The 26,829-nt window shown below is 43.0% G+C and overlaps 2 protein-coding genes and 3 pseudogenes across 3 annotated transcripts; 1 reads left to right on the forward strand and 4 right to left on the reverse strand.

The window, feature by feature from the left end:
- Positions 1 to 19: 19 nt before the first annotated feature.
- On the reverse strand, positions 20 to 4,264 carry LOC146463025 (uncharacterized). Its single transcript, XM_085084933.1, has one exon. The coding sequence runs from the start codon at positions 4,262 to 4,264 to the stop codon at positions 20 to 22; it is 4,245 nt and encodes a 1,414-aa protein (XP_084941059.1).
- A 2,078-nt stretch (positions 4,265 to 6,342) lies between these two features.
- Positions 6,343 to 12,177, reverse strand: LOC146463026 (uncharacterized; annotated as a pseudogene).
- Positions 6,864 to 9,415, forward strand: LOC146463027 (uncharacterized). Its single transcript, XM_085084900.1, has one exon. The coding sequence runs from the start codon at positions 6,873 to 6,875 to the stop codon at positions 9,291 to 9,293; it is 2,421 nt and encodes an 806-aa protein (XP_084941026.1). The 5' UTR covers positions 6,864 to 6,872; the 3' UTR covers positions 9,294 to 9,415.
- A 7,994-nt stretch (positions 12,178 to 20,171) lies between the features above and the next one.
- LOC146463028 (uncharacterized) lies at positions 20,172 to 24,431 on the reverse strand (annotated as a pseudogene). Its single transcript, XR_014857001.1, has 3 exons — positions 24,192 to 24,431; positions 20,683 to 21,392; positions 20,172 to 20,569 (listed from the first exon to the last, which is right to left on the reverse strand). The product of XR_014857001.1 is annotated as an uncharacterized LOC146463028 (transcript).
- Positions 24,432 to 26,362: 1,931 nt separating this feature from the next.
- Positions 26,363 to 26,829, reverse strand: part of LOC146463029 (uncharacterized) — a 3,792-nt pseudogene continuing 3,325 nt past the window's right edge.

The raw sequence follows: 26,829 nt of genomic DNA on the forward strand, positions 1-26,829 counted from the left end.
GATAGAAGGTGACATCAGGCTAGGTCTCCAATTCTTCTATCAACATTTGTCCTACGCGGACAGAGACGGTAGCTGCGGTGAGCTCTAATCGGGGAACTGTTACTGTCTTGATTGGTGCGAGGCGGGCCTTGCCCATCAAGAAGGCACAATGGATACGGTTTGCATCATCTTGAAGGGGAAGGTAGCCGGAGCATCCATAGCCTACGGTACTAGCATCGGAGAACAGGTGAAGCTGCTTTGAAACAATCGGTCCAAACTCCCGTGGTTTCAGACAACGGTCAACATGAAACAATTCGAGCGTTGGGAGTTCGTTCTGCCACTTGATCCATTGGTTCCGATGTTCTTCTGGAATATCATCGTCCCATCCAAGACTTTTGCTGCGACATAACTCTTGTAAGATCTGTTTAGCTACCAGTGTAAATGGGGCGATAAAGCCTAGAGGATCATAGATCGATGACACGGTAGACAGAATTCCCCGTCTTGTTATCGGTTTGTTGTTAAGGATTATTCGAAATCCAAAACTGTCCGACTGTACACACCATTGTACCCCGAGGGCACGTTTGATAGGGAGATTGTCACGATGGAGGTCCAGAGCCTTAGTTTCCTTTGACCTCTCTTCTTCTGGAATCTGCTCCAAAACACCACGGCGATTGCATGTAAACTTCGTAAGGTGGAATCCACCCTTCTGACACGCTCTGCTGAGATCCTTGATCAACTTTCCAGCAGTGTTCTCGGTGTCCACGGACCGTAAACAGTCATCGACATAGAAATTCTTTCTCAAAGTGTTAGCAACAATGGTGCCATATTCTTCCTCGTTATCACTAGCAGTCTTCTTCAATGCAAAATTGGCAATGCTCGGTGAGGATACTGCGCCGAAGAGGTGCACCACCATCCTGTATTCCTCCAATGGAGCGTCTAGGTCACCATTCGGCCACCATAAGAAATGGAGGAAATCGCACTGTTCAGGCGGTACTCTAACCTGATGGAACATAGCCTCCACATCTCCTAAGAAGGCAACGGGGTCTTCACGAAACCTGATTAATACTCCTACCAAGGAATTCGTGAGGTCGGGACCTTGGAGTAACTGGTCATTAAGGGACACTCCATTGAAACTCGCACTGCAATCAAATACTACGCGTATTCTGTCCGGTTTTTTCGGATGATAAATCCCATGGTGGGGAAGATACCATACTTTGCCGGGCCTTGCTGCGCCTGACTCGTTTGGGACCTTTTGGGCATAGCCTTTGGCGATAACATCGTTGACAAATTTAGTGTAGTCAGTATGGTACTTTGCATCTCGAAGCATCTTCTTCTTCTGCCAGTTAGCTCTTTTGATTGCTTGTTCTTTGTTGTTGGGCATGGTGATGTCCTGTGCTCGGAAGGGGAGCGGGATCTCATAATGTCCGTTAACGTTGCGGACACCTTTTTCTGCCATGTCCAAAAACTTCCTGTCTTCTTGTGAGTATCCACGCTCGTCTGGGACTTTGCTTACAGTGTGATCGTTAAAGTCCATTTCAAACATACTCAGCAACGACTTGGGCGCGATGATCTCCTTGTTAAATTCGACTTCCCGCACAGTGATGCGATTCACGGTAATCGTACTGCAACTTTGATCAGTTTCAACTTGCAAGGGGCCACTGACGGTCCAGCCGTGATGGAGGCGGAGGGCAAAAGGGCCGTCACCATGACTGGGTATCACTTCTAATGGTTCCAGGGCAACTGGACAATTGCTGCCGATCAATAAACCTATTTCAAGGTCAGGCCGATGTGCAGGGATTTTCTGAGCAACCTCTGAAAGATGTTCCCAGCGACTTAGGAGTTCAGGTGTTGGAATTTGATGATGGCCTGCTGGAATCTCATCACTCGTGAAGGTACGGGGCAACTCAATGGGATTATTGTCATCTAAGTCTGTGACAACAAGGTCAGCTAGAACGGTGGTTTCAACTCGGCTATGACCGTGCATTGTTCCAAGTTGAAGAACTGTCTCAACGCCTTCTTCACCTATCAGTCTCCTAATGTTTTCGGTTACAAAACAGCCACTGCTACCACCGTCATAGAATGCATAGGTGGTGACTGACTCAGCGTTGCCTTTCTTCCTTATTTTGATGGGGAGAATAGCATGTAAGACAACAGTTTCCTTGTTGATAGTCGCATTGCACACAGTCTCAGATATATCAACACATCCGTTCTCCACCACAGTGGTGGGCTTGACGTTGGAATTGTCGGTCTCACTGTTTCCATCTTTCTTATTTGGTTTGAAATCATCCATGTGGAGTGCCGTGGGGTGTCGTTTTCCACATTTCTGACAGGTTCGTTTTTTCAAACAGTTCCTTGACACGTGATTGGTACCATAACAAGCAAAACAGAGCTTCCTGTCTCCGAGGAATGACCTTTTCTCTTCTATTGTCCGCTTTCGGAAGTCATCACAGTCGTCCAAGTCATGAGGCTTGTTGCATAATAGACAGCTTCCTGTGTTAGAGTCACAACATTTAGTGTTCCTCAATGATACTGATGCAGGAGGTGTGTTAACATTTGTTGCGAAACTGCTGCTCCTCTGATTTGGTAGTTGTGTTCTCTTGGTACTATCTCTGATACTACTAGCTTTGTGCTTCTGTTCACCCTTGTTCAGGGCTTGGCTGCCATAAATGGGATCGTTAGCTGATTCAGCGGCTGATTCAACAAATTCTGCGATGTCCTTGAAATCAGCTATCCTTCCTTTCTCCTTTAATTTGACAACTCGGTCACGCCACCTTGACTGTAGGTGAGGCGGAAGCTTTCGGGCAATTGTCTGCATGTTAGTGGGGTGATTCAGCTCCGTCATATGAGACACATTCATCATGGCGTTCTTGCATTTCGTCAGAAAGAATGAGAACCGTTTTAAAGTTAGAGCATCGTCTCTTTGAATCGGTGACCAGCGGAGGGCTTTGCTCACATAAGCCATCGATACCTTAAATGGATCGCCATACTCTTTCGCAAGCAATCTTCTTGCCTCCTTGTATCCTTCACTAGGGTTCATGTGCAACGTTCCGCTGATAAGTTCCTTTGGTTCACCGTCCAAATGCTGTATTAGGTAATACAGCCTATCCGCTGCGCTTACTGTTTTTGACTCAATTCGTGTAGTAAATGCCATGATGAACGTTTGATATTCGATCGGGTCTCCCTTGAACTTTGACACTTCAGGCTGTGGCAATGTCATTGCTGCGGCTAATTGTTGATGTGTAACTATCAAGACTTCCTGGAAAGAACGGTCCTGAATCTCCAATGTAGAAGGTGCATTGAGATCTGAGGTGGTACTGTTATCTGGAGGCCGGTACTTCGCAATTGAGCCACTTGGGTGAAACTCAGGAGTGAGCGGATCCAGTTTAGGTACAACTGCTTTCGGTGTGATCGGATCTGGTTTGGGTACAACTGCTTTCGGTGTGATTGGATCCGGTTTGGGTACAACTGCCTTCGGTGTGATTGAATCCGGTTTGGGTACAGCTGCTTTTGGTGTGATTGGATCCAGTTTAGAAACAGGTGCATTCGGTGTGCTAGTTTTAGGCTGAATTCGTTCAGACAATGTGTTCGTTGCTTCTTTACTTTCTACATTGCCTGGGTTCTCTTCTAGTTCTAAATCAGCATACACCCTTTCTCTTGCTTTTGCCTTAACTATTTCAGTTTCGAGCCTTAGTGCTTCATCCGCTGCACGGAGGGCTTGTTTCCTTTCTAACATTGTTTTCTCAGCCAGCAGTTCAGCTACTCTTACTTTCTCTTTTTCTCGTGCAGATGTTCTCGATGACTTTGATTGACTAGTGCCCTTCGATGATTTGGATGATACAGATCCCTTGTCTGAAAGATGGTCAAGCTGATCTGTCAAGCGTTGTTCAACAAGGCTAATCCAATCAATGACTTGTCTCCTGAATTCCAAGACAGAATTCTCCTTAGCTTCATGCCGAGAGCTTTCGGTAAACTGTTCATCTTCTGAACTTAACTCTTGATAATGGCGCTCGTATGCCTCTTGGTATTGATTAAACAACGTGTTAAGTAGGATGAGTTTAGATTTCACAAGATGCAAATTATTCTCATCTCCCATTAGATCTGTTAATATGCTCCTTTTCTTGGAAACAGCTGAAATTGCAGATGTTTGATTCTTCTTGAGAAGCCTGAGATACTCTTCCTGTCCCTTTTCGGTTCGCTTTCGTTCTCGCTTGACAGGAAGTTCATCCAAATTTTCCGCAGAGCCTACGTTCGCGGTGGACTGGGCCCGACTCAACTCATTGGCCATACTCGATTTGTTTACGAATCCACAAAGCAAGATGTACAGCCACAAATTCGCGTACATTCACGGTCTGTTCCTCCAATATCAGCCAGATAAATCCATAGTACGGGGAAACGTAGAATTTTTGAAGCGAATGTAGGTGCACAGATGAATTTTGCGATGTTTAATACACAGATAACAAACGCGTACAAACTTTCGTTGCGTTGAATGGACGGTATACGGTAGATACGGTTTCAAAAACTACAAAATAAAAGGAAAATAAACCTATAAACACGGTGTAACTACATAACGACAATAAACTGATGACCAAGACAACTTACTTGTGTTTGTCCGGTAATAAGAAACGTCAAAACGGTAGATACGCCATAAGAACAAACCTAGCTCATGAACACACACGTTTTCGTTTGATCTTTGAGCACATGCTCACTGCACCTGGCCGTAAGGCCTTATGGGAAAAAAGGTACTCGCGCGACGGAACTGCGCTAACAGGTACAATGTAGAGTGTCTGTTGTAGGACTCAAGTGACCCATTGTCCAGTTTCTGGTTCGTACCGTTTGGGCGGCCGTGTAACTGGGGCGAGCGGCAGTTGAGGTGGCGTAATGGGCGTTGGGGACTCCTCGTCAGCACCTACTGGTAACTGGGGGTCTTGGGACTGTATGTCGGGGACGGGGCTGTTATCCTGTGCCGGAGCGAGGGGCGACATTGGTGTTGGGTGGAGGACCGCAGTTGGTACGTTGAGCTTAGCTTCAGTGGTGCGCTTAGACTCAGCATTAGGTCGTGGTGGCACAGGGGGCTGTGGGTGTGGGCACTGGTCAGCACTGCTGGTGGGCTGGTGGGCAGGTGGCTGTTGTGGACGGATAGAGGGCGTAGCTGGTGTTTAGGCTCGCAGAAAGCGAAGGTTGCGTAGTGTGATTGGCCCAGATCCGTCCACCTTGAGACGATATTGGTCATGGCTGGCTGATTCCACCACTACCCCTGACCGGTCCCATTTGGTGGGGTTGGGGCCTTGTTGATTCTGCAAGAAGACCTTATCGCCAAGGGACAGAGGGCGGAGGGGGCGTGAGTGGGTTTTCAGAGACTTTGTTGTGCGAGTGATGCATTTGCGAAGGGCTTCTTCTTTTGCCTCCCATGCTTGACGCCAAAGGGGTCTGATGTGCGGGATCGAGAACTTCTCTAGGCGGTTTACAAATGAGAGGGAGTCCCTTAGGGGGCGGCTGAGTATGATTTGCGCTGGTGATAGGTTGCAGTCTGGGTCTTGGGTGTTGCATAGCTGTAAAATGGCACGCAAGAAACGATCATGGTCGAGCCTGCCTGTCGGGCCTGTATTGGACATCAGGAGAAGCTTGGCACTTTTCACTGCAACTTCTGCTCGGCCATTGGATTGAGGAAAGCTGACGAAGGACAAGCAATGTCGTACACCCCAGAGGCATAGGAAATCCTGTGTGCTCTTAGCGATGAACTCTGGGCCACTATCGCTTGAGATCTCCTCCGGGACGCCAAAGGTAGGGAGGAAGGAACGGAGATGACGAACCAGCGCGGCTGAACCTGCAAGGGTGGTCCCAGCTGTTGAACTTAGGACTTCCACCCAGCCAGAAAGGCGATCACCTACGACCAGGTAGTGGCAGCCTCTGAAGTCAAAGAAGTCTGCAAAGACGGATTCAAATGGGGATAACGGTGGAGTTGACGGCAGAGGGGCAGAGGCTGCCTGTGAGGGTGCATTTCTGTTGCAGTCTGTGCACCCGTCCCGAGTGTTGGGGATATCCTGTGACATCCCTGGCCAGTAGACGATAGCGTAGGCTTGCTGTTCCATTGATGAGGTTCCTTGATGCGCGGCGTGGAGACTCTGTAAGACTCGACGGCGTAGGGACGGGGGGACGACGACGCGGTCCTGGTAAAGTAGGATGCCCTCTGCTGCGTAGAGAGACTCGCAGATGGGCCGAAGGTTTGTCAGGGTAGGGTCGTCACCAGCAATTGGTTTTCCTTGTTTGACGGAGGTGAGGAGGGGGATCAGGGAGGCGTCTGCAGCTGTTGCAAGGAGAGACCAAGGTCACCAAAGATCTTTACAAGGGGTGTGTGGTCGGTGACTATGAGGAGGTTGTCGCTTCTCCTTCAATGGCTGCGTAGCGCTGTTCAGCAGAGTTCAAGAAGTGGGAACCAGCCAGTGTGATTTTCCATCCCCCGAGGCAGCAGTCTGGAACGCCGGAGGTGCAACTGCAGTGTTGACAGGGTTCGCACAGTCTTGAAAAGTCCTTGAATTTTAGTGGGAGTCCTTGAAAAGTCCTTGAACTCCATATATCCTTGAAAAGTCCTTGAATTTCTTTACAGGTCCTTGAAAAGTCCTTGAATTTTCTCAACGTTCAAACGTGGTGGAGTCGAAAGCAAATTTGGTTTGCATTATTGTTGTTTTTCTGATCTAAAAAAAAAAAATTCCAAACACTGTGAAATAAGCTAACTAAGGACAACAACGAAGCAAGTCAAGTGCGAGTCCAAATGCGAGCCAAAACCAAATTGACCAGCGGTTGTGTATGTAACATTTCATGCTCCTGCGCATGCCACGTGTATTTTCTAGTTGTTTTTATGGTGTATGCTTCGGTGGGCAATTCTGGAATAAATTATGCCAGGAAAGTGTTGTTTTAACACTCGTTGGTTATCAAAGACAGAATATAAATGGGTCAGGCAAGTTAAAGGCGATTTACATAAAGCATTTTGTGTTATGTGCAACAAAACTATCGACTTAACAAGAATGGGTGAGAATGCATTACGCTCACACATGGCGGGAAGTAAACATCAGACGAACATCAGGGATGGAAGCACGACCGGGGAAGCTACAATGAAACAATATTTGAAAGGGAAAGGATCTGTTGGTCAAATGAGCACTTCCCTGGCAACTCAAAATAGCAAAAATGTGGATACTGGGAACACTGACGAAGATACCATGATGAGCGTTCCACCGCCACCCACCATGAATACGAATCACGCAGCATCATCTGGGAAGTCAGTTTCTCAGTTTTTCAGCAGGAATGATGTTCTAAAAGCTGAGGTATTGTGGACATTGAAAACAATTTCGAGTCATTGTTCGTATAATTCCAATGAAAACATTGAGAAGATCTTTCGTGTCATGTTTCCTGACAGCCAAATAGCCGCCAAATTTACTTGCGGTTCAAGGAAAACATCCTATATCTGTGTTTTTGGTCTAGCCGAACACTTCAGAGAAATGTTAATGAAAGCTGTAAAAGGATATTTTACAATTCTTTTTGATGAGAGCTTAAACAAGAAAAGTCAATCAAAACAAATGGACATTCATGTTCGTTTCTGGGAGGGTAACAAGGTCATTACACGTTACTTTGGCTCACAGTTTTTGGGCCATGCTACTGCTAATGATATGGTTAAGCATTTTGAGGAGAGTGTGGTGAACAGTGGACTTCCTATTTGTAACTTGGCACAAATCAGTATGGATGGTCCTAGCGTGAATTGGAAGTTTTTTACAGACAGGAGGAAGAAACTATCAGATGATTATGAATTCATGTTGATAAACATTGGATCGTGTGGGCTTCATACTGTCCACAACAGCTTCAAAACAGGAGCAACTGCAACAGAGTGGAAAGTGGAAGCATTGCTGTCAAGCCTCTATTACCTTTTCAAAGATTCACCAGCAAGACGGGAAGATTTCTTCAAGGTTTCCGGTAGCACCAGGTTGCCCCTCAAGTTTGTGAACCACAGGTGGCTGGAGAATGAGCCTGTTTGTGAAAGAGCTCTAGAAATCTGGGAGGACATACTCAAGTATGTGAAAGCCGCTCAATCCAAGCAAATCACAACACCAGGAAACAAGCCATATGAAACAATTGTTGAGGCTACCAAAGACAAATTGATCACAGCAAAGTTGCAGTTTTTCAAATGTATAGCAGGGCAGCTTCAACCATTTTTGGCTTCTTTTCAATCTGACAAGCCTCTGGTACCCTTCCTTTCTAGTGAACTAAGTAACCTGATAAGATCTTTGATGCGAAGGTTTGTGAAGAAAGACATTTTGTCAGAAGCCTCAACTGCTGACAAGCTGGTCAAACTTGCCATCACCAATAACAGCATCCATGTAAACTACAAAAAGGTTGACATTGGTTTCTTAACAGAAAAGGCAGTAAAAGAATCTGCTGGAGCCAGTGGAAAGCAAGTTCTGGAATTCAGACTGCAGTGCAAGACCTTTCTGATTGAACTGTTGCAGAAGGTTTTGACCAAATGCCCTATCTCGTATTCTTTAGTGAGAAATGTGAGTGCTTTGAATCCTAGAGAGATGGCTACTGATGCAGACCACTGCATATCCAAGTTCAAAAAGGTAGTGTCCCAACTTGTGGCCGTCAGAAGGATCAAAGAAAGTGATTGTGATGCCCTCATTCAGGAGTACACTCGGTTTCTGGACAACATCCCAGCGTTTGGTTCTGAGAAGTTCTCTAACTTCAACCTCAGTACTGACAGATTGGATGAACTGTTCAGCACTTATATGAACACTGAGCCATACCAGAAGTTGTTTCAAGTCGTGCAGCTCCTTTTAGTCCTTTCTCATGGTCAAGCTTCTGTTGAGAGAGGTTTCTCAGTAAATAAGGAGCTTGAGGTTGAGAATCTGTCAAATCAATCACTTGTGGCGCAACGAATTGTGTGTGATCATATTAATGCAGTTGATGGCATCTTGAATGTACCAATCACCCAGTCTTTGCTTACCTCATGTGCTTCAGCTGGAAAACGATATGAAAGGTATCTGGATCAACAAAGGCAAAACAAGAAATCTGAAGAAGAAAATCGAAAGAGGAAGTCTTTGTTGGATGAAATTGAGGAGCTGAAAGAAAAGAAGAGAAGATTGACTGAAGAGATTGATTCTTTAGTTAAGTCAGCAGATAATTTGGCCGAGAAGGCTGAATCAACTGGAAGTATAAGTTTTGTGACACAATCAAATTCTCTCAGGAGAACTTCCAAGGAAAAGACAAGTGAACTGCAGAACCTAGAGAAAATGATGGAGCAAAAACTTGTGACCTTGAAAACCTGTTAGTTTGGAATGTACGTATATTTATTTTTATTTGCCACCCCTGAAATTACATTCCTGTTTCGGGTCCTTGAAAATCACATTTGGTCCTTGAAAAGTCCTTGAAAAATGGTTGTATTTTTTTGTATGAACCCTGGTTGATGAAGAAGGAAGTAACCGATTCCACGCTTGGACCAGTCAGGGCGAAGGCAGGTGCGCCTCTGCATGTTGAAGATTTCTACCCCCTGGCGGATGGCTGCAATGATGGCTGCCTTGGAAGCTTGAAACGCTGCCTTGAGCTCAGGGCACCAGGAGAATTTACAACGGAAGCTGAGAAACGGCTTGAAGGGAGCCATTGAGTCACGTACCTGGGCGTAGTTGGAAACCTGGTTGACCAGGCCGAACCAACTCCTGATATCTGTGGTACTGGTAGGAGAGGGGAAGTCCTTTATGGCATCTAGGTACTTGGGGAGTGGTTCCATGGTGCTATCAGACACTCTGAACACAGCGAAGTCAACGCTCCTCTCTGCAAACTGGAATTTGTCAGGGTTGATCACTATCCCTGCATGGCCAACGCGGGTAAGGAAGTTGATGGTCCTCCACCAGTGTTGTTTTAGGTCTGTGTCAAAATGGACTGTGTCATCTACGCATCGTTCTTTGCGCTCAAACTCCGTGAGGACAGCATCGAAATGCCGATTGTAGCCGTTCCCCGAGGACAGGAAGCCTTGAGGTGCCCGTGTGTAGCGCCAGTTTGATGAAGGTGGTCAGGTGGCAGTCAGAAACGCGCAGAGGAACGCTGTGATAGCCGTTCCAGGCATCTGTCACAGTCTTACAAGTGTCCTTGGGGATGCGACGGGCGAGGTGGAAGGGCGACTCCATGGCAAAAGTCTCACGTTGACAGAATTTGTTCAGTGGCGAGATGTCTACAGTACGGCATGGTGAGCCGTCATGCTTACGTGTGATGACCATCCTATGACACCACGTAACGGGTTCGCCGTAAGGCACACGCTTGATGACGCCAAGAGCTTCGTCGCGCAGGAGGTCATCGTACACCGGTTGCTGCCAGTGGAGGGTTATGTTGGCCGGTGTGTGGCAAGCCTTAGGTGTGGCTGCGGGGTCAACATGGATCGCTATGGGTGGGCCCTCCATACATGGTAGCGCTGGAGGAGGGCAAGTGTTGAGAGTGGATGAGGCATATCTGTCAAGAAGCCAGGCTTTCATTTTTGCATTGTTTTCTGGCATACAGGAGAATGGCAGCTCGGAGGGACGTGGCGGTGTTGCTTCGCGCTGCGGACACAAGCACATAGTGTTGCACGCAATGGTGGGTTCCGGGCAGCCCTCATTGAGGGCCCTCATGGCGTTGATGTCTGGTGAGACACTGGGAACATGTGGCTGTTTGTCAGAGGTATCACTTACAAAACGGGTGCTAGTGGAGTTGTCAAGGGATGGGAAAGTATGCGGCAGTAGACCAAGGGTTAGTAGTGAGTCGTAAGACAGGTACATGTCCTTGACAGAACTGCTCACATAGACCATCGAGTGGCATGCTGTAATGTTCCCGCTGCTGGACTGTGTAGCGAGTTTTGCGAAGAACGCTCCCTCTATCGCGATGGGCGAGCGGTTAGCTGCTGATAGGCTGAGACTGATGAGGTGTAGTTGGTCACGAGAGAAACCGCAGGCTATGAAGTCGGATAACGACCACAAGTCTGATTGGGTGCCAGTGTCGGCTATGGCGGATACTTCAGCGTGGATGTCTGAGGGGAGGTTAGAGATGCCACTGTCGGTCCCTCCTGGTCGGGAGAGGGATATGGTGATCAAGAGCAAGCCCTTTTCCGCTTCCCCTTGGAGAAGATATGGTGATCTAATCGCGCTGTAAATGGTGTGGTGACGATGGCGTGTGTGGTCGCCTTCCGGGTTAGACGACGTCGTTGGGAAGCTCGAGAGGGTCCTACACTCGTGGTTTGAAATGCTGCTATCTGTGAAATTGGCTCCGTTTCTGTGGCATGTACCCCTGGGGCCTGGAGCGGGCGCTGTGGAGGTTGACGCTGGTGACCTTTTTTACGGTGATTGACCCTGTAGCATTCGATGCATATTTGGTGGGGTTTCTCATTCCCACCACAGGCTCCTTCCGTGAAGGTTTTAAAGGTGATGTGACAGCCGGGGGGCGTGGTTTGGTGGCGATGTCTTCTGCTTTATGAAGGAGGAGACAGCTGAGAGCGAAGGGGAGGGGAGGGCATTGCGTGCCATCTCTTTAGTTTCTACCAAGGCGATGACCTCGTTTACAGGTTTCTCTAGTATGCCCGCAATGCCCAGCACTTCCCTCCTGATGTCAGAGACGTAAAGGCCATTCAGGATGACGTCACGGATGACGTGGTCGGTGTAGTTGACCGAAGCGCCGCAGGTGCATGAAGTAGTGTAGGAACAAGTTTCTGCCTTCTCCCGCACTTGCTGTAAAGGTACGAAAGGGCTCATCACGTTCTTGCCGCAACTGGAGAAGCTCTGTACGTAGCATGCAAGTGGCGACTGGGATTATCGCTAAAGAGCGCATGGTGGCCAGCAGCTCAGTCAGGTTCTCAGAAGCTGCATTTGGATTGGCTTTAAGAATGCTGTCCTCAAGTTCAGGTCCTGCACACTGGAAGAGCTGGGAGGGCGCCGAGGCATCTTTGATGCCTGAGCCTGATTTGAAAACCTCCCAGCATCTCGTGAAGACATTCCACTCTTCTATCATGACTCCGATGTTTACTTTCGGCCCCTCTAGTCTCTGGCCACCGGTTGTTGTGAGTGCTGGAGGTGCTGTTGGCGCCGGGATGCAGTAGGCCAGGTCGTGATTTGTGATGAGGGCAATTGCCAAGGCCTCAGAGACATCCTCTGTTGCGAATGTGCAGTCGGGCACGGAGCATTCGACGACTATCATGATGACACAATCATCTGTTTCATGAAGCGAACTCCTCGATTGACTTGGATTAATTACAACGATGAAACAGATCTACAGGATAAATCACAATATACATACACTAAGTAACGCGAACTATAAAGCTAAACGAAACACAATATAATAGACTTACGATAATAAGTGTGATTCGCAAGATAATTGATCACGTAAATGAGTTCGAGTGTCTGAAACAATATGGCTGACTAGCACAGGTTAGCGGTCCTAACGAGTCCTCAGTATGTGGCCAGCGGCAGTCCCTTCAGAATTCTTGCATCCAATCATAGCATTGGTATTGTCCACACTTAAGCTAATAGCATTCAGCCACAGCATTTCATCTGTGATTTTTTGATCCATAACATCAAAAATGGTTGCAGCTTTTCCGCCATCAACCCCACTGGTAACACACATATCATAAAAATGACTTGTGACCGTTTTGGATCGATTTATATCAAATATACGGATAGTTACAGGGTTCATCTTGTTCAATCCTGTGTCATTTGAACCATCTATACCCGATACCCAGACTGAGGGGATGGCTTTTGCAATGATCCACTAAATTGTGGCAGTGGGGACCCAGGGCAACGTTTAATATTGCTGAAGTTTTCGTGCGTCGTGAGGCTTAGGCTGCTGCAATCTTACTATCAGGAAATATTTCCTCGAACAAAGGGCCCAAATGATCCGCTGTTGCAATTGGCAGGTTGCGTTGTACTATTATAGTTAGTTATCAGAACCTCAGCTTTAATAACATTGCTTCCAGAATTCACAGGTTTTGAAAGAAATCTTCGTATAGAATGACTCTTTTTTTCATCTTCAACTCTTCTCCTGTGTATTTCTCGCCCACAATGCACTTTTACATCACGGAGTCCTTGATGGTGGCAGCTAACAGATTTACCACATGACATACAAAAGAAGCTATATGAATATCGGTCATTGTCAACTGCTTTGACAGGGTATTCTTTGGCCCAAGAGGGGTTGTACTTTATCCGATATTTCGCTGCTCCGTTATTTTTTCGGCCAATCTTTTCAGCTGGTTCTTCCCGGTCCATTGCACTGTCAGAATTTAAATCTTCTATTGAACAATCACCAACTCTTTTCGCCATGTTGATACGATTGCGATCGCTTTCCCGCGCTGAACTTACGAGGACTACTGGGAAACTCAGCATGGAAACGAGGTCCAGTCTAGGAGACGCCTGGGAACTAGACAACAACCTCATTCCCAGGGCGTACTCCCCTTTCAAAATGGCGGACAGACGCGGAGAAAAACGGTAAGCTATTGAACACAAGCAAAAATCACCGCTCGGTACCAAAAAAATAGTAAGTACAGTGTTTTTCTTTATTAGTTTATCACTTTATGGCACTTGCATTCCTCGTAAATATTCCATTTTTATTAAACAACTTAATTTATTTCATTTCAGAAAGATTTTTCCCCAAAACCCGTGAGTTTGGGAGCCTTGTCGTGAGACCGTGAGAAATGACAAAAAATCGTGAGACTCACGGCAGAACCGTGAGAGTTGGCAGGTCTGTAGTCTACTTTTTTTGAATAAAGTACGTATTATTGTTGTTGATGACAAAATGTTTTTACACGAAATATTCGCTACTGTACATGGAGTACACTAAGCTTCTGACAAAAACACATTACATAAAACTACACAAAGTGGCCTGACAATGATGCACTACGTAAACTGCGGGAAGCCTCCTACAATGTTTGACTACATAAACTAAAGGTAGCCTCCGTACAATGATGCACTAGATAACTACAGGAAGCCCCCTTACAGCTATACAAAATTCGTTGAAGCTAGTTGGTGAAAGAAGCTTTTCAGCGATGATTCAGCGTGTCTCCCACTGAGTAGCACTGTTGTAGCATTCTGTTAGTGATTCCAGTAGAGCGCTGTCCCCATTTTTCTCGCCATCGGCTTCTGAAGGAAAGCGTTGACTGATTTCCTTTGAGGAGACTAGGGTATGCCATAAATTACCAGAATCTTCACCAGCTATGACCTCCAGTGATGCAACAACAGTCTCTCTCGCCTTCTTAACATAGTAACGTTTCGTCCTTTCACTGGCTTCGCTCCAAGGGATTTGTAAGGAAGAACGAATTGGACTTATGTCCCTTGAAATTTGTAACTTGTTGAGTGTAGATCTTGACTTGTCAATTGGAGTGCTCTGTTGAAAGGAACCTTGCAGGCTCTCCGAGTTTGATGGCAAATATATGCTCCCGACGATAGGTGTATCGGCCTCCAACTTGTGCAGTGTGAATGGAGCGCTCATTACCTCAACGGAACTTGAACTTAAAAATAGTTGAAAATAGTTCACCAAGACGAAGCAAGCTATTCACCCCTGCTTGGTAAAAGGGGAGGAGAGGAAGACGAGGAGGAGAAGAGTTTAAATTATAATGAGATAGAGATAGTCGCTAGTGAAAATATTGATTATTTAAAGGGGATTATTTTCCAACTTTACTTCTTTTCAGAATAAAAATCTTTGCAGATTGGTACTGGGCAGCTAGAAACTCATTTAATTGAATCCTTTGTTGCATTTTGTTACCCTCCTACATTTTTCTTAAATGAGGTGTGATTTGCGTTTTGCGATGAAGTGGTAAAATTCTTCAGCCCAGCGAACACCTCAAACGCTTTGAATCCAACTCCTCCCTCCTCGTTTCACCTGAACTCCCCCACCCAGTGTAATCTCGAATTCTTGAATACCATAATAAAAAACATTTTCCCGAATTTTAGAAAGTTGTTTAAACCATATTCTAAGAAGTACGCGACGTCCCGTTTTCCTGGAATGCTCAAGTAATCACAATTAGACATAGAGCAATTACTAGTGTGTAAACACTTTCTACATGTTACCGAGTTTGTCACATACCCCGAGCCGACAGGGAAAGCCCTCTCCCCCACTTTTTGCGAGGACGACATTCAGACTTCAAAAGTTTCTGGGAGAGGGTGGTCCTAGACCCCCCTACAAACTCGCGCTAGTTTCCAAGTCCTTCTAGTTAAGAATAGGCTCTGCCGTCCCTGGCCAAGCGTTGTTTTTTTTTTTTTTTCTTTTTCTTTTTCTTTTTCTTTTTTTTTTTTTTTTTCAGTTTTTCCAGTTAGAATCTGAAGTTGCACTTATGTCCAGTGATTAAAATTACGTAAAATGAATCGTCTTCTCACCAACATAGTAGTTTGTACCGGAGTGGCAATGCCTTTCGCGGTCGGTTCTTTCAGCAGCGTCTGCTCTTCACAAAGTGACTGCAAGATTCCCCTACATGATCTACACGCACCTGTCAATAAAAGCAGCCTCTTTAGATAAACATTTCGATTTATGGAAGAAACGATAATATCAGTAAAACAGAAATACATACCCGAACCCACAGGAAGTAGTAGTCTAGTTCTTCTAAGGATAACCTGTGAGAACATTTTCGTAATTCCTCTTTCGGCTTTTGGAAATTTGCTTCGCACGTTTTTGTGCTTTGATATCGTTTCAGGTACTCGACACCTGTCGGTACCCCGCACCCAACCAAGTTCAAGGCGTGATCTATGCGAAGGACAAATCGTCATCGTCTTGATGTTTTCTGGCATTGAAAACATGGCCGAACGGGCAAGAATAAGCTCAACCTCGTTCCCTATATCTTAACAACCATAAGATGTCTTGTACTGGTCAATTTGCTTTGTACAGGACAACAGAGGTACTATCTCTCTGGACCTTGTTCTGTCTCTGCGATCAAGAAAAACATGGCCCACCAACTACCGACTTGAACAAACAGCAAACTTCCGTGATCGCCGTTTTGTTTACAGTTCCTTACTGTTTCTCTGGTATAATAATAATTCAATTTATTCATAGGTCCAAAAATGCAATTACGATTTTCACCAATCCGACGTAACGACGTCCAAAAATCTAATTAGTTAATTACGTTCTTCTTCACACAAAGAATATTTCAGGATCAAAAAGCGCAGCAAAGTAACATTATTTATAACACGAGTATTGGCCACTATCTTGGTTTCATTAAATTTGTTACGGCTTTTATTGTTATTACTTTTACCGTTAGAAACGTTCAGAATTCTGTCTTGTTTTTTTGTTGTTGTTGTTGTTGTTGTTGTTGTTGTTGTCGTTCTGTGTGCGTGTGTTTTCTTTTGCAAATTTAATTTACTTAGTAAATCACGCGGTTTTTGCAAATCTATAATTCACTCATCACGAGCTCTCATGTTTAGATGTATGAAGATTGGAAAACTCCAAAGACAATGTTTCTAAAAACGGGGATGGACCCTTAATGTGATTTCTCTTCCCTTTCTTTATCTACAGAGATCTTAAAAAAACTCGCTTATGATCAACGGATGAGTAAAACTGCTGCGTTTTACCTATTTCTAGTTTAATTTATTCATGGCAGTGATAAAGAAAGAGGAAAAGAAATTTTCCAATTATTTGTTTTAAAACAATAATATTACGCAATAACGAACTGGACTCCGCATCAGAGCGAACGGATACTCTGAAATTTCCATCTATGAAATGCAGCCGAAATATGTATTGGTCTGTAACGCAACCGAACTTTCGATCCAAAGATTTTTCTACTGCGAATGAAGTAATGTTTCCTTTTAAATGTCGCTTCATTTTTTTCTAAAAAGAAAAACTGTGAACTGTGTGAACCCGTGAACCTGTGAACCTATGAACCCGTGACAATGTGTCACGCCATCTTTTTTGCGCTTCGATCGCCAAATCTCAAGAAAATGCTGATAAATCTGAAGCCAAGCGGGTCATTTATTTTCATTTACCCAGAGCTTTGTTTTTATATTATGATCAATAGGTATACAGTGAAGCCATAGAAAGTCATTATAGGGAAATCTAAGTTATCGCCCATGGGTAAAATTGGGAATGTTTTAGTGCTAAAATGTGGTTGCTGAAAATTTGCATTTATAGCATGCTATTCTTAACCTATTTCGGACGGAAAAGTAACTTAGGTTTTAAATGTTTTTCCGTGAAACAGAAGAAGAAGTCCTAATAAGGCAATAAATGGCATTTGGCAAGGTTAGTAACACTCTGTGGATTGATACGCGAGTCGTCGAAAGTTAACCCTTTCCTGCCCAAGAGAGCCATATGGCGCAAGACACAATTATGAGCTCAGTATTTGGTCAGTTTGTGTGAAATTTGCACAACCAAAAGATCTTTGAAAGATCTATAAATTGAAGGCATAAAATCATGCCCCCCTCCTATATGAGACTTGATTTAGCACCCCTCAAACTTTTGGATTTTTTTTCCTTTCTACGTTAAGGGTCCAGTTGATATCTTTCAACAAGCAATGCACTGAGAGCTGTACATTAAGCTATAGTTTAGGGGGATACCCAGTATGTACAACGAATAGGAATTTTTTCAGTGTTTTTCTTCTTTCGTTTTGGGCTTTTCTCACTCTTATATGTGACCTCCTCCATCTCTGTTGGTGTGATTTATAACATACTCCAGAAAATACCTTTTATATGGTATATCACATGTGGTCTCCCAGTTCATAGTTAGCGATTTAGAAAAATTCGCCATTTCACTTGGGCAGGAAAGGGTTAAGGAAAATTCCATCCCGCCGGAAGCGGACTTTGAGCTCAACTGAGTCAAAATCGTTTTTCGCATATTTACGCGAAAGGAAGCGGTATTTGTAAAGACTAACTACGGCTCAGTATGTTTCTCACTAGGGACTACCTATACTGAGCAAAATATGAACGAAATCGATTTTTTGACTTGTGCCACCACTTGGTCCATATTTGTGGAAAGCCATTCTTAGATTTGACTTCGCATTTTGTTGAGGAATGGTTGTAACCCTGCTAGATCATTTCCCACACCATTCTCTTTTTCTGTTTTGGATCCCTCAAGTCGTTTTGGTGATCTTTGTACAACTGAAGAAGACAGAGTACTTCTTCACGGGTCCACTTTCCAGTGGACGTACGTTCGGCTTTTGGAGTGCTAGCTGTCAGTGTTTCTATGGCGCTTGCATCAAGGGTTGAATATGAGTCATCTAAAGTAGAAAAAAGAAACCTTAATGGTAAACAATTTCAATTATTATTGAGACATGACCAGACATCGCCAAAGTGTTCATATAAAGTTATTTTAGGTAGGTTTTACACCTTTTGCCCTTCATTATCAGGAAATACATTTTCATTAGTGTTGAAAATTAAATCATTACAGCGAATGTGTAATCATAGTATGAAAATAGACAAACGTTTTAATTTTCGGTGTCGTCAATAAGGCGTTTTACATAGAGAAGAACGTTCATTAATGCGAATATCAGTTCAATTGAATGGAAATAACAAACTCTCAAAAGAATGATCAAACATTAGACGCTTCTTAATGTTCTTTAACGAGGAAAAAAATTCATTACAACAGAGATACAGTCAGCGTAACAAAAAAGCAAGTCTTAGCTCTATCCTTCAATCAACTCCCCATTCAAACATCGTGGTATATGTAAGTCTGCATAAACCTAAACCACGCTGCACATTTTCTGGCAATTATCGTGTTCACGTTTCTCCTCTTCTTGTGGGGATCTTCAAACGCCCTAACTATCCTTTCACTATGCTCAATTGGGATACGGTTTCGACGAACTCTGTGCTCCATTACTGCGAAACCAGTGTGCACATGCACAGCATCGTTTTTAAATTTAAGCATCCATATAAACCAATTGGGAAATAAGTCAGAAACCACGTAACTAAAAAGCTGTTGTAGTTGAAATTTTATTTGCGCAATGGAACGTTAACCCTAGGTTAATGAATCTTCATTCGCACTAAAGAATGTTGTTTTCGATAAAACGCTGTTCTAATTGGGCTTAATGAATCTTCTTTTTGATGCAAAACTCCTTAACGACTATGCCACAAATTGAAATGTTTCATTTCCTAGTTAAACTGATTATACATTAATTTTAATGACCAATGTTTTCGCGCTAATGAAAATTTATTTCCTGATAATAAAGGGCAAAAGGTGTACTAATTGTATGAGAAAAGACTGAGAATATTCACTCTAAATCGAAATCGTAAATGAGAAAGCAGTCAAACAATTTCAGCGAGGTAGCTTCTTTCAAATTGTTTTGAGATTCGATCGATAGTTAATACCACGAATATGCATAGTTTGGAATCTGGCCTGTCTTCTAATTTATTGGAAAACAAATTCAAAGGGTTATATATTCACAATGTGGTGAACTTCAGGCAAAATTCAATTAAGCGTAACGTAATCCAATAATCATCATAATAAGCTCTCGCTGTTGAGCTTAATTTAGAAATGAATTTTTAACTTACGATGTCAGAACAAACAATGACAAAATGGAATCTACTTTGGTAGCAACTAACATCTATACATAAGACTTACGAATTTTCAATTCTAACTTCTGTAATTTCTCTAGCTCTTGTTCGCATGTACAGCTACAGCATGTTTCTGTACTGGAATAAAAAGCACATGCACCATTTCCAAGCTCGTACAATCCGGGACCGCGTCCAGAAAATTCCTTTACACATCTTGGATTTTCGCATGTCATAATTTCTGTACGACCTGGTGTCATGTAGGACGAACCTGCACGACAAGATGCATTATGTTATTTTCGGGGACTGAATAAATGAATGACGAGCTAATTTAAGTCATTAAGACCAATTTTATTTCTATCCCACGGAAATATTCGTTTGAAAACAAACTCAAACAACAGCACAACACGCACCTGTGGAGTTTGATCCGTTGGACGCCATGATGAATTCCCAAGGAGCATTTCGCGTGAGCGCGATCAAATGGATAAAGGAACGGAGAATCCGAATCTGGATTGAAATTGAATCCAAAAACTCCACTATTGGGGGTGGATTCCTTGGATTCGAATCGCATTTCAGAGTTGTGTCTATACAATACAGAAATGTTTACAATAAGTTCTTACTACTATAAGTATATTATAAGTTGTTACTACTATTGCTAGAGACAAATGTTACATGCTCTCCTTTTGATGTAAGAGCTGTTCTGTTTCAAAAAGAAATAAACATTTCATTGACTTATTAAGAGAAATATCATTCCATTGTTGGTGAGTCGAGACAAAAAAGGTGGCCGTTTGGTTGCCATAAAGACAGTTAAGGGCGTTCTGCAGCAGAGCAGAAACGACATACATTTTCCCAATGTTTTACATTTTTCTTGAAGTTCAAGAACTCAAAATAGTTTATAATATCCCCAAATAGCAATTCAACGGAAGACCTTACAGCACTCATTGCAGTATTGTATGCCTTCATTTGATCTGTTATAACTCCAAATCTGAATGGCCTCCGAATATGTACTTTAAGGGGGTAGGCGGGGTCCCCATAGAGGCACATCGGTTGACCACCATGGGAAAAGGCGTACTGCTGTAGGTCTTGCAACAGTCCTGAATCTGCAAGCATTGATACATCGTGCTTTCTTCCTTCTGAAACAAACGGAAGAGACAAAACAGTTACAATAAATAATGTTTGTTATTTACATAGGAAGACACATTTTAACCTCCAAATTCATATAACAAATAGGAGCAATTTAGCTCACCTACGGGACCATTCATGTTTCCAATTAATCCATTAGGTAACACCATATAGTATGACTCTTCTATGTCCATTGTACAGTGTCCGCTGAGTCTCTCCCGGTCGTGCAATTTGCGTTACGGTGCCATCTATGAAGCCAAAGCAGTTGTTTAAAGGTGATTCTCTTGTAGTGATGGCTGCTGCGTACGTCTCGTAATCGGGATTCAAGATGTCAAGATTCCAGTGGGTTAGCCGTTGGCCATGTATATCATATACGTGGTCGATCAAAATATTTGTAACCATGCTGATTACAGGAATTGGCTTAGCGAATCTCAGAATCATATCTCCGTATCTGTAAGGATATGATAACCGCCTCAACAGCATACATAAGCCCTCTATACCACCAGAAATCGACCTTTGATCACATCGTTTGGTTTCAGAAATTTCCAGAACATCAGCAAGTAAGTGTATATCTCTTTTCTTGAATCGGAATTCAGCAAGACATTCTGACTCGACCATCTCATCTAAGTCAAATTTCGGGTAAGCTTCGTAAGGGAAGTCCGGGTTTCTCGGCTAAAACAGGTCGTAGAGTATCAAAAATTCCTCATCGTTAATGAAATCGAATCCATGACTAAGAAGACATAGATTTTGGACGTCTCTAAACGATGTCATTTCTTGAATGGAAGCGAAACTGAACGAAGATTTCAAACGTACTCGTCCTTTAAAACTTCCCTGCTTAAAGTGCCCAGAAAGGAATTTTTTTTTTTATTTTCTCATCTGAATCTAAACATCACCCTAAGAACTTCAGTGAAAAAATGTTTCGATTTGCATTCAACACGAATTTTTAATGAATTTTATAAGACGTTCAAATTTGCTGCCATTTTGGCCCACCATTCGCATTAGTCTCCTCTCGGTTTAGCAAGAGCTGTGACGTAATTCAGGAACACGTGACTTCAGCCTTTCTCCGAATCTCACTGAAACTGAACAAGCCGCGGTATTTCTGCACGTTTCTCGAAAATGTCGGAAAGATGTGTTGCAGCGAGATGTGGAAACATCAAAGACGAAGCGAAGAGAATAAGCATGCACAGGATTCCTTTCTTTGGCACCACATGCCCGCAAAGACTGAGGAGGCAAAGAAATGGATCGATTTTATGCTGGATCGGAGGAAGATGTGGACGCCTGGAAAGACCTCGTCCTTGTGCTCGATGCACTTCAATGACGAGGATTTCACAAGGCTGATGAATTCAGGTTTAAACTTAAAACGTGAACTGAAGTAGGATGACATCGGCGTTTGTGTTTATCCTTCAAAACATGCTAAGCGAAAGGAAGACGAAGACCAAGAGCCACCTTCGAAGAGGAGCAGGGAAAAGCGAATGGTAAGCTTTCGATAAATATTCACACCCGCTTGTGACATTCTAAGCGTTGTAAACTTCTGAGGTTTATAGTTTGACCTCACTGTTAACTCAGTCACAAGTTTTATAAAATATGGCGTTATTGTTTGGGTATATATTCTCATAGATCGTGAGATCTGCGAAGTTTCGTTGAGACCAAGCTCTCAAAAAATACTAGCACAAATGCTAGCACTGATGTAAATAGATCGATGCGAGAACAGTCGCACTCGGCGAACTCAGAAAACATTGTAAACCACGATGTAGATAAGGTAGATAAACTGCAGCAAGAATTCAACGAGCTCAAACAAATATTGTACACACATGTGTTGCAGAATTCTGTAAACAATAAAAATGTTGAAAAGTATAACAGGGTTATCTATGAAAACCTAACCACCACAACAGGGGTTCAAAATAAAAAAGGGCACAAAACAAATATTGTACACACATGTGTTGCAGAATTCTGCAAACAATAAAAATGTTGAAAAGTAAAACAGTGTTATCACTGAAAACCTAACCACCACAACGGGGTCTCAAAATAAAAAAGGGCACAAAACAAATAACAAGCGCAAAGAGCACAGAAAAAAATTGGCTAAAAAACGGATTGAGACACAAAGAGAAAACACGAGAAATTCATAAAGAATTTTTCAAACCAACAACTTAGTGACAGCCTGTTAGCGTTATTTCTAAAGGGCTCAAGTTTGTCCCGACACCGGTGACAGACGCGAATTACATTAGACGCCAACTCTTGTTAGACTTCGAACATTTCGCAAGACGTATGCGCCCAAAAGATACAATGGATTTCGTAAACTTTATAGGAAAGACCAAGGTCTCTCAAGATACTATCTTAGTATCAATGGATGTAACAAGCTTGTATACAAATATACCACAGGAGGAGGGAATTACAACAATATGCAAAGCATACGAGGCATTCCACAGCAATAACCCTCCTATACCGTCACACTACCTCAACGAAATACTTAAACTTATTCTTCGGGAAAATTCATTCCAATTTGTTGGAAACAATTATCTTCAGACCCATGGACTAGGCTGCAATGTGTACAAAAATGGCCGTTGCGTCTGCAAACATATGGCCGATATTGAAACAAAAGTAATAATTAAGTCAAAGCAAAACAAAACCAATAGAATGGAAACGTTTTATTGATGACATTTTTTCACTGTGGGACAGTGACAAAAAGGAAATTAACCTGTTCATTGAACAAGCTAGCAACTTCCATTCTACAATTAAATTTACGGCCGAAATTTCAGAGAACGAGAACAAGCTATTATTGTCACAGTTCAACACGTGTCCTTCCTGTAGTTCCGCGAGAACAATGTCGCTAGTCCGTCAGCGCTTCCCAATTGCCTTCGAGTTCCTTGCAGCAGTAGCACTTGCTGATATTTGCTAGCAGATCACGGCTACAGTTACTACAAGTACACCTACATGGAAAATAATTCGTTCGAATGTATGTGAGTACTTGGCCATAGTTTTGGCAGATGATAATGAAGAGCGCGTATGCAAAATGCAAGGTGAGAACTTTACCATCCACTAACACGCACTCTATTCTCCAAGCGTTTCGTTAAATCTTTCTCGAGTCGTCGCTTCTCCTCTTGTTCCCTGTGATATCTTTTTAGCCATTCTTCGTCTGCTATCGGCTCGTCCGTGTACGGTTCAAGTAAATCATCATCTTCACACGTATTACTTGTTTCGTGGACGCCATCTATCGCCTCGACTTCGACGCTTTCGAATTCGTCCTAGCTGCTTTCTTCAGCGGTTTGCTCACTTTCCGTGTCAGGTACGTTTTCTGCCGTGGAATATACTTATTTGGAGCTAATTTTTTTCTTCCTACCGGTGAATCTGACGATTTTCTTTCTGCCGCGAACGGACTTTACTGAAGGTCAAGTGAGTGCATAGACACGAGAGTTCCTGAATCTACGTCACAGACTATGTCACGGGGCCCTATAGTGAGCCCGTCGGCATTCTTATCAGCGGGGCGGATTGACCGCAATAAAATAGAATTTCAAAGGTTTGTAAAATTCATAAAAAAAATTCGCGTTTTATGCAAATCGAAAAATTGTTTGGCGGAAGTTCTTCGGGTGATGTTTAGATTTAGATAAGAAAATAAAAAAATTCCGTTATGGGCACTTTAAGTTTCTTTTTCCCGCCTAAAACGACGTTCTCGTTCCAGTCCCTCCGCGTTTACTTGCCGTCGCATCCTCCCGGTCGTCGTGGTTGCTTAAGCTCCATAATGAATCAGCTAAGTGGCCCAGGCTACCAAGGTGGATATAGAAGTACGTGGCATATATTCAAGTTCCTAGACATGTTGTAGCTGAACTTATGAGGGAAATGGATCCAGAAGAATGTGAACAAAGAAAGGCAAAAAGCCTTAAAAGAAGAAGTTACTTCTCGTTTGGTCCAAACTACACATGGTACGTCGATGGATACGACAAATTAGAACCTTATGGATTTTCATTACATGGGTGTATTGATGGCTGGAGTCGAAAAATAACGTGGCTTACAGTCACAAGGTCAAACAACCATCCAGAAATTATTGCCAATCTGTAATTGAACTGTGTTGCAGAGCTAGGGGGCTGTCCAGTGAAAGTGAGGACTGACTGTGGAACAGAAAATGGCGGAATGACAGCAATGCAATGTGCATTTCAACAAGATGCAGAAGCGCACAAGTATGGGTCATCTGCGGCGAACCAAAGGATTGAGGGCTGGTGGGCGTTTTACAGAAGAAACAGGTCTGTTTAGTGGATTAACTTCTTCAAAAGCCCTATGGGAAAGGAAATCTTTAACCCTGGAAATGAGATTCAAATGGCATGCCTCTGGTTCTGCTTTTTTCAATTACTTTAAGATGACCAGGATAAAGTTAAAGAACACTGGAACACACATTTAATAAGGGGCTCTAGGCATGACACTATCAGTGGGAGACCGGATGAACTATTCTTGCTCCCAGAGCTGCATAGAGGAGTAGATGGTCTACTTCACCCGATCTTGGATGATGAGATCCAATCTATGAGCGAGAACATGACCTATGAAGAGGAGAAAAGCATCTACCAAAAGTACTTTGAATATGTACGAGAAAACACTGAGTTGCAGCTGCCCCACAGTATTGTAGAGGGACTCTCTCTGTATAAAGAACTCCTTGAAATTGCTAACATAGGTGATGTTTAACGAACAAGAAAGAGCTGTGCGATATCAATAGGGGCAGCTTCATACACCCATGACCATATAGCCATGACCATATAGCCGTGACTGATTAATCCCTTGTATTTTCCATTTCACTACTGTGCAAGTAAAACTAAAAAGGTACCCATCGGACTCAACGTTAAAATTATCCATCATCATTGGTTACAAGTATATCTAAAAAAAGGAGCTGTCTTTTGCCAGCAAAAGTTGTTTTCTTGGAAGTACTCATAGGAACGAGAATGTGATGAGTGAATTTCAACTGGACAATGTCAACAAGATTCAAGTAAATGAGCAACTTGGGAATTTGCTTTCTTTCTTTGATCATACTGAAGCAATGATATCCACCAATGACATAAGAACCAAAACAATACTAACACAGGCGCTTTCATTACAAATGACCAGGGGAGAAGGGTTGGCAAAATCTCTTGTTATCTCTTCCGAAGAATTATTATTTCTTAGGTCCTCCAAAACAAACAAACAGACTAACCCCTTATATTATATTAAACCCTAAAACGCCCCATAATTTTGCAGACCGCCTGGTCATAACAGACGAAAACCCCCTCATAATGGAATGAGATGCAACAATATCATTGTGTGATGATTTATGAAAATGTCAACAATCTTAATCTTAAGCCCCAGAGTCCAGGTACAAATACTCCTTGTTGATCTCCATACATTTTCTTATATAATAGATGGATAATTTATTGAAAGATCGTAACCTTCTCCTTTGATCAAGTATTGAATATTCTGGAGAGAAATTTGATATTGGTCACTCCTGGGACTTAAAGGGTTAACAATTGAAAGTAATCTTATCTTAAGCTCCATCCACACCAACAAAACATGTTTAATTAAACCAGGTTTAACAAAATGCCGGAAAATTTTCAACAGAAAGCTGAACCATTGACTTTGACATAGGATTCAAGTAAACTTTAACTTATGCTTTCATTTGTGCTAAATCTGTAGTCGACAAAAAGCCGAAAGCAGCTTTTATGAAGGAAACAATTTTAAACTGTGCTTAACTAAACAGCATTTAAACGTGTTTAAGCCTTGGTGTGAATGGGGCATTATAGTTTGTAATACTGGATGTTTGACATACTTGTGTTAACTTGTACTGATCGTCGTCAACAGTTACCTGAAATATCAACTATGGTGTCATCATGTATATGAAACGCTGAAACTATTGTAAAGCCCCACGCTTCTTTATTTGATGTTAAATTTGAAAATTCCTCTGCTAGCTCATTATAGGACTGATAAGTTGTAGGTACTTCCAAAACAGGTCCACAAGTACGTGCTATGGGGCTGCAATGTGCCCCATCAAGTGCATTAAAGGAAACAGTTATTTCTGTCACTGCAATTACATCACTACCTGTGGTAAACTGAAGAAATGCTTTCAAAGCAACCTCACAAGAGATTTGATCCATTCTGACTCGTTTGCGGGTTTGCCGCTAATAACTTAATAACCTTTTTTCCTGTAGGCTTCTTTGTCTCATACATTTCTGTCATAGAGTCTAGTGATTTGAACTGTGAAAAACTCTTAAGAGAAGAAATAATTGCTTTCCAACAATTTGAAATATACTTAGGCTTCTGT

This window comes from Pavona decussata, unplaced genomic scaffold, assembly GCF_977016875.1.
Source record: "Pavona decussata unplaced genomic scaffold, jaPavDecu1.1 SCAFFOLD_181, whole genome shotgun sequence".
Classification (NCBI taxonomy): Eukaryota; Metazoa; Cnidaria; class Anthozoa; order Scleractinia; family Agariciidae; genus Pavona; species Pavona decussata.